The 7,999-nt window shown below is 30.3% G+C and overlaps 1 protein-coding gene across 1 annotated transcript; it reads left to right on the forward strand.

Moving 5' to 3' along the window:
• Nucleotides 1-6,502, forward strand: LOC133178100 (uncharacterized). The gene is made up of 13 exons (XM_061312860.1): nucleotides 1-75; nucleotides 951-1,073; nucleotides 1,166-1,279; nucleotides 1,562-1,639; nucleotides 1,940-2,064; nucleotides 2,161-2,247; nucleotides 2,330-2,422; nucleotides 2,720-2,833; nucleotides 4,391-4,598; nucleotides 5,668-5,826; nucleotides 5,924-6,009; nucleotides 6,102-6,172; nucleotides 6,349-6,502. The coding sequence occupies exons 1-13, from the start codon at nucleotides 9-11 to the stop codon at nucleotides 6,500-6,502; spliced, it is 1,479 nt and encodes a 492-aa protein (XP_061168844.1). The 5' UTR covers nucleotides 1-8.
• Nucleotides 6,503-7,999: the final 1,497 nt, after the last annotated feature.

The raw sequence follows: 7,999 nt of genomic DNA on the forward strand, positions 1-7,999 counted from the left end.
TTGTATAGATGGACTTAGGTTTCGAGAGAGCATTAAAATATTGGAGGGAACAGGGACTCATCGATGCCAAAAATAGTAAGTTCTTCCTTGTGATATTTTACGTAACAAAATAGTTAATTATAAATTTACTAGTTGAAGTTAAATTTTCAAAATAAAAGACTTCTTAAATTTCTTATTAGGCATTTAAAAAAATAGCGTTACTTTACGTATGTTTCATTTCTGTATTGATAAACGATCATCAGTCACTTAATATATAATCAGATTGAATTGCTTCCCTTAAAAATAGTGTGATAACATATAATGTGCAATATAAGACATTTTTAGAACTTTCACTTTTATGTTTTTATTGTAAACCGAAGTAAAATTAAACAAACTTAAAATAACTAAACTACATGTATTGCGAAGACTATACTTTCCCTCGAAATAAGCAACAAAAAATTCAAACAATTCTTTCAGCATTTGTGGTCAAGCAGGTTTTTTTTTTCCGAAAGAGGCTTCAAACTTTACATTTGCATTATATGATATGTAAAAAACGTCATAACTATTCATGAAATTGTTTGGAATGTTTTGAATATAGTATAGCTGAGGCATTGGATAATATGGTGGATTATTCTTTCACTAATTTTAACAGTGCAGGAGAGTTCACAAAAAATATCTTCATGGCACCATAACATAAAGTTCATATTGTTAATATTATCAATTAAGATTTATTTTGATGGAGTGCAGGATCAATGCAAAAATGACCTAATATCATTTTATTTAATGACTTTTATAAATCACTTAATCAAATTATTTAAATATTCAAAAAAAATTAAAAATTGAAAAAAAATCAAACACTATAGATTTGATTAACATGTTAGATATGCCATGTATGTTACCATGATATACTTATTTTCAACATTAAATTTAGAATACGAATGTAAAAGCAATTTTCATTTCATGTTTTTAAGACCGTGAATTGCGTCATCAACACGGTAAAGGACCATGCAATATTTTCATACTCGACACGTCATCAAGCCTTGGAGAGGAGGGCTTCAATCAAATGAAGGACACATTTTATACCATAATAAAGGGTAAGAAAGTAAAATATTTGTATCATACGATGAAAATCCTTTTAAAAAGTATCCGATATATCCAAAATTACCGACATTCTCTACTTTTGTAGGGTATGCAGATCACCCAGAAGAAGATGAAAACGTAGCTGTCATTATCTGTGGCAAAAAGACTAAATTCCTACATTATTTCTCAAACCAGTATTCTGCTCTTTCTAAATGCCTAGGTAAAAGACCAATGAGCTCAATAAGTTATATAAATAATATTTGCGAAACTGTCTGTTGGTATATTGATAAATATATACCATGTTGTTCTTTTCTTTTTTCAACACTGTTGTTACTTTCATGAGCCAACAGAAAAAAAATAGACATTAAAATATGAAAACAATACTTTGAAAATGCACTAATATGTTTTATTATTTATGTGTTTGTTGTCGAGCAAACAAACATTTTTTTATGAATACAATTTCTTAAAATAAATCACAATCATTTGTTCTGACTTATATTAGATGATGTTGAATATGGAGGACTATCTCCACTGATGGCGGCATTTATACTTTGTTTTGAATCAACCCATAATGGAGCAAGTAAAGTTTTTATTTATATACTTCAATTTCTCATGCATATATAAGGTATTTAGTAAGAGGTTAACCTACCTTACGTAAGTCATATCGGAATATCGTAAAAGTTATCTGACACATACAGAAACAATTCATTAAAGAGGTTGTATTTTCTTTCTTGAATCAAAAATTTGACGTTAATTGAGAATCCCGCCAAACTAATTAATCTGCCAAAATGTAGTATATTATGGTATATCCAGGGAGATTACTTTTTATCACCAAAGTTCTGTTTTTGTGAAAATTATATTGAATTTTAACATTTCCTAGGTCATACTTCAAGGATACAAGAATTTCGGATTCGTCCACGAATTATTCTCATCTCCGATGGCCGACCTACGCCTTTTCAAATAATCAGTGAAGCAGACGACTCGAGTATTCAGGAAACTGAACAAGTAAATAAATATGATTGATAGTCTTTAATATTAGATTAGATGTATAATTATGCAAAAGAAATACTTAATATTACTGAAAGAAGGTAAATATTTTAGGCCAAAAACAATCTTCAACAATTTGCTCGTCAAGTTGGAAGACGTCATCCAATTTTTTGCATACCTTTGGGCATGAATCCGGACATGGTAAAATTATTCAATTTTTCGGTTTGAATTTAAATATTCTGATATTTTTCTTGGACGTTTATTTAAGCATTTTCTGTTTTAGCTGTTTTTGGAATTCATGTGTGCTGAGTCCAGAGGAGGAAAAATAGTTTTTGATTATGAAGCCTTGCAATTTTCAAGATATTCAAAGAATGTGGTATCTAAATTCATTAAATCTAAAAATGATAAACTTTATGAAAATAAAACATCATTTATTTATTTTCAATTTCTTCAATTTCTTTAATCACAGCAAATGACTATTCTTAATGTCTTTGTTTGTTGAAACGATTTTTAAACAGTTGGAAAATACAGTGCATATAACTCTAATAGATTTTTTTTCAGATTTTTTTTTCATTAATATTTTTGCTTTCAAATTCGGGCTGTAAATATGTTATGTCTTCTGTAAGCAAAATTGTATGGTGTATTTACCCTATAGCACATTTATTACCCACAGAGATCAGCGGCATTATTATCATCTTTGTCACCATATAATGCCATGGATAGAGATACTTTATCTTCTATTATTTCGACGACAATCCCCGGAAATAATTTCACCGAAATGGATAAGGTAAAATTGATTATTTCAATAAGACGTGTTTAAAACAACATACAACATATTATAAATTAAATCTTTAAGATAGTCAGTAGTTACTTATACATTTTGAAATAATTATTATATTATTAGATTTTTTTGATAATTTTATTTCAGCATTATTATTTTTTCAATCTTGTATGATGAGATCAATACGAAATGTTTTTTTCAGAAGTAATATACATGTTTCAAGCATATATGTTTGTCTTAAGATGATAAAAAATATCTTAAAATGTTCTTTTTCTGAAGAAGTAATACATTTCTGTATAGTATTTAGAAAAATTAACAATCTGCCCTAACAGAAACAACACTTACAAGAAAGAAAAATAAAAAGCGAGTCTAGTTTGCAAGAAATGCGATGAAATGAAAATTAGTTAGCACTGGGGTAAAACATAAATATAGTTCAAAGGCATTTCAAGGACATTCAAAACTAATAAACACAATTTGAAACATTTTTGGCATTTTCAACAATAAATGGTCTTTGTTTTGTTATCAGTTTGGCAAAAAATAGAAATAAAAACAAGAGGTGTCCGTAAAACAATGACGGCAGCTTATGGCCAAGGTTAAAGGTTCTCATATGGGCAAAACTCCAGGTCAAGGTAATTATAAAAGATGTTGGTACCCAATGAAAGGTCTTGCCTAAATGAATATACCTGTGAGATATGAAATCCGTAGTATAAACAATTAAAAAGTTATGGAGAAGGTTAAAAAATTTCAAAAGTAAGTCAAACATCAAGGTCAAAAAGTAAAAATTGTTGGTATCCACGGAATTTCTTGTGTTTTCTTGAAATACACTTTGAAATAAGAAAGCCCTCGTACCAACTGTTCAAAAGATATGACCAAAGTTATTTTTTTTCAAAAGAGGGTCAAACCCCAAGGTAAATATCAAAGGATAAAAAATGTTGGTATCCAAGGGCTGTCTTATCACAAAGAATACACCCATGAAATTAATATGACAGCTCTAGGACTAACCGTGCAAATATAATTAATGTTATAGCCCAGGTTTTTTAAAAGTGGGTCAAATTCCAAGGTCAAAGGGTCATGAATATTTATACTTAAGGAAAGATTTTCTCACAAGAAATATATATTTGAAGTATGAAAGCCCTAGCACCAACTGTTCAAAAGTTATGGACAAGGTTAAAGTTGGTAAAATTTGGCAAATAAGGGTCAAAATCTAAGATCAAGTGGTCAAATATGATGGTACCCAGAGAAAGATCTTGTCACAAGGAATACACATGATATATGAAAGTCATGGATTCAACCAATCAAAAATTATTGGCAAGGTTAAAGTTTTTGCAGACAAACTGACAAACAGACAGGCAAACAGAGACAGACGGACGGACAGAGCAAACACTATATGTCCTCGAATTTTCGATAACGAGGACAGACAAACAGAGCGAAGTAGACTCAAGCTAGGAAAGGTATCAATAATACATTTGTAAATGGTGTTTTAATTAACACACATTAAATAATTCATCTGTAATTCATCTAAATAAAGTCACTCAATACGAAATAATACATATTTTCATTTAGAACGATATATTTGATTTATGGACCAAGAAATCCTTATATACATCTGAGCCCCCAGACGAAGACGAAGACAGTGATGACACAGAAGATATCTTAGAGAAAGGCCATCCATGCATGCCAGATCTGGGAGTCAGGGTAAAACGGGGCCCTCACTGGGAGTGGAAAAATCAAGATAGTCATGGTCCTGGCACCGTGATAGGATATTCGAGAGGTAAATTGTACTTTACCACAACTAAACAAACATGATATTTTTAACTAGACTTTAGCTCAGCTACCTTAGATCAACACTAAAAGTGGTTTGTTCTTAGACTTCATGTAAATTTCGATAAAAAAAAACTTGTATTATTTTTCTCTTAGTATTTATCTGATAAATTCAAAATTTCAATTTTAAATCTCAAGAAAAAATTAGATATAAAAATTATCAACCATCACTTTACATAAAGGATGATAATAATGCGTACACATGAAAGAAATACATTCCAGCAACTATAAAATGCAAAAAAAAAAAAAAAAAGAGTTCAGGTGACACAATGAACTGTAGTTTAGCAGGTCCCACTTGTTTCGGACAGGTTAATAGAGTTGTTGATAGATATTTACAACATCTTGATTCACTAAGATACTCATGCAATCCATATATCCATTGAAGTGTCCAATTATAAAATGTCATTTTTAATAAACATCTACCATATTTTTAACTCAAAAATCACGTTGTCAAAGAACACAAAATTACTGATAAAATCATTCAATTGAATATTGAATGATTGTATTGTTTGAAAAGGTTCTGGAATAGATATATGAAAATTCAGAGTATTTTCATCTTTACGAAGACTTCACGGAGTATACTTCTTTCACTTGAATAAAGCAAAAATGAAAGAATTAGCAATCTTCATTTATATCATAGATTGCATTATTTTAGTAACCACAGCAAATCCACAATCGATTCAGAAATTTTCTTTCCGTAGAAATATGCTATATTAGAATACCAAATCGGAATAAAGAATTCTACGCATTGATGTGCATTATCATACATACATCGACTCCATATTTCGTTCATAAATGCAAAGCCATGATAGTAGAGACATGAATTGTTCCATTAATGTGTACTTTTCAATCATGGCAAATCCCAAGCTTTATTAACACAGGGAAACAATACGGGATATAGCATTCTAAAAATATATACAAATGAACAGAGAGAACAATAAACTACGTGCATCTTTCCAGTCCATGACCCTTCTAATCTTCTACAAGGGAGTGGACTTTAATAGCATATTTATCTGCAGATGGGTGGTTGAGAGTAGAATGGGACGGTGGTGGAAAGAATGTTTACAGGTACGGACCCATGCATGGAAGGAGAGATTTATATGACGTCATAATGTGCAATATTCCTAGAGTTCTAGAGGAGAACGAACTGATTGGCACAGGCTGTTTAGTTAAAAGAGGTAATTTTCATGCATTAAATGCATCATTGAATTTTTTAATGCTTCGTGTTATTATTTTGAATTATCTGGCTGTCATTTATTTTTTAACGTTTGCAAGGTCCAGACTGGGAGTGGGGTAATCAAGATGGCGGAGAAGGAAACATTGGATCGGTTTTTAGAGTCAAAAGTAATGCAACAGTCAACGTAGGTTTAGATTCGATTTGATAACTTTCCTTAAACGATTTAAAGGAGAACATCAACTTTCATCATTAACGATTGTCTACGTATTTTTTTAGGTCAAGTGGTCAAATGGAAATATTTCTAATTATAGATTTGGTTATAAAGAGAAATTTGATCTTCAAATATGGTAATAAAAATATGATTAAAATTTATCTGAAAAACATTATGATACATAATGCAGCTATTTATTTTCAATGAAAAGCGACGCATATCTTAAATAAAAATGTTAGAAGACTTTTCTGTAAATAGCTTGTTCGCGGTCATCATTTTAAATTTTATAATACTCTTAATACTTATTTACAGTGATCCATTTTCAAAAGAGGCTGAAAAATATTTCCAGGAGGAAATCAAACCTTCATTACCAAAATCTCGGACAGAAAAATTGCTTAATTTTGGTGAAAATTTTACCCTAAAATTAAAGATCCTTTTAGTCTCTAAAACAAAATATTTCAAATGATCTGTGTTGAATGTTAAATAAGAGATCTAATTTATTTTTTTTTCTGAATAATTGCAGAGGATTCCAATTCATATCAATGCTCAAAATCAAAATCACCAGAGGACAGCCGGTCGGATGGCTACAATTCATCACATTTTTCTTCACATTTGTTAAAAAGATCTAAAGGTAAATACTTCAAAAACGACAGTGTAGAAGAGGAATGTTCTACAGATTTAGAGACGGATGGTCCAATATCAATGAATCAATGGATGTGGAAAGATAACAATGGGAAATGGAATCCGTATCCGGTAAAAATGAATGACAAAATATGGAAATCATGGAAAAGGAATCCAAATTCTACAGTAGTGGTTGAAGTTAATGACTGCGTGTAAGTATTTAAACCATTGGTTTCATGTATTTTAAGAAGGTGACTGATGAAATATTAATGTTGTAGAAAGGGAATCTGAATTCTCACGTTGTAGTTGAGGTATACACTTGTATATAAGTGTTTCGACATACTTGATATTTGATTTCATTATGAATTCTTTACAAAATAGGAGAGACGCGAGATATGTGGCGTTCTTCCAGCCTTTTCATTTATTAATACAAAATTCTATTTATACTTTGTTTCTAAATTTACAAATACGTTTCTTTTACTTAGTTTCAGAGTTGTGTTTGCAAAGAACATACAGATAAATTTGACAACCGGAGAAACAATGGAGATAAAATTCTTTGAAAATTCCTAAGGAATTAATGTGAAACTTGAGTTTTGTCGATTTATCATTCATGCAGGGAATGTAAAAAAGTAATGCTGTGCTGTGATGATACTTTGTAAAACCTCTTCCTTTCTTTGGTTCACGAAAAAGCTCATTTCCAATGATGTCGGACGAGAACATTATGAATCATAATTTGATCTGCAGAATCAGGATGTAGAATTAGTATAGATTTTTTTCTTCAACATATATTATCTAATTGATCATTTTCTTATTTTAATTGTATTTTAAAGTCTATGCACTAGGAAGGAAAACATGCTCATCCATACAAAATAGTCATTTTTAAAGGGAGAAACAGATGCTCATACAATTCTTAGAACTACGTTAAGGGCTCATGCAATTGATTTTTTTTTATTTTACTATCAGATATGAACATAGGATGAAGAAGACATATTCAGTGTCACTGAAAATAAATTTAGCAGTTACATTAAAATTGTTGGGGAAGTAGTTGTGACCTCTTCTCTACATTTTAATAAAAAATGGATTATTTATTCTGCAAAAATGCCCCTTGCTAACATTAGTAATCTCAATCCAGTAGTTAAAAGTGTTTCAATAAATGGTATAAAACGATTTAAATACCACATTTTTCATTGACAGTACATGTGAGCTTTGCTAGTTTACTATAAGTAAGATCATATGCTCAAGTGCAAAATTAAAACATTTAGAATTGTCATTTCCTTCCATTCTAAGGTTCTTCTGTATCTTTGTACTTTGGGTGGATCAGATTTGTTTTCAGCAAATGATA

The sequence above is a fragment of the Saccostrea echinata genome, unplaced genomic scaffold (genome assembly GCF_033153115.1).
Source record: "Saccostrea echinata isolate AGI-Se365-2 ecotype Australia unplaced genomic scaffold, CSIRO_AGI_Sech_v1 ptg000002l, whole genome shotgun sequence".
NCBI lineage: Eukaryota > Metazoa > Mollusca > Bivalvia > Ostreida > Ostreidae > Saccostrea > Saccostrea echinata.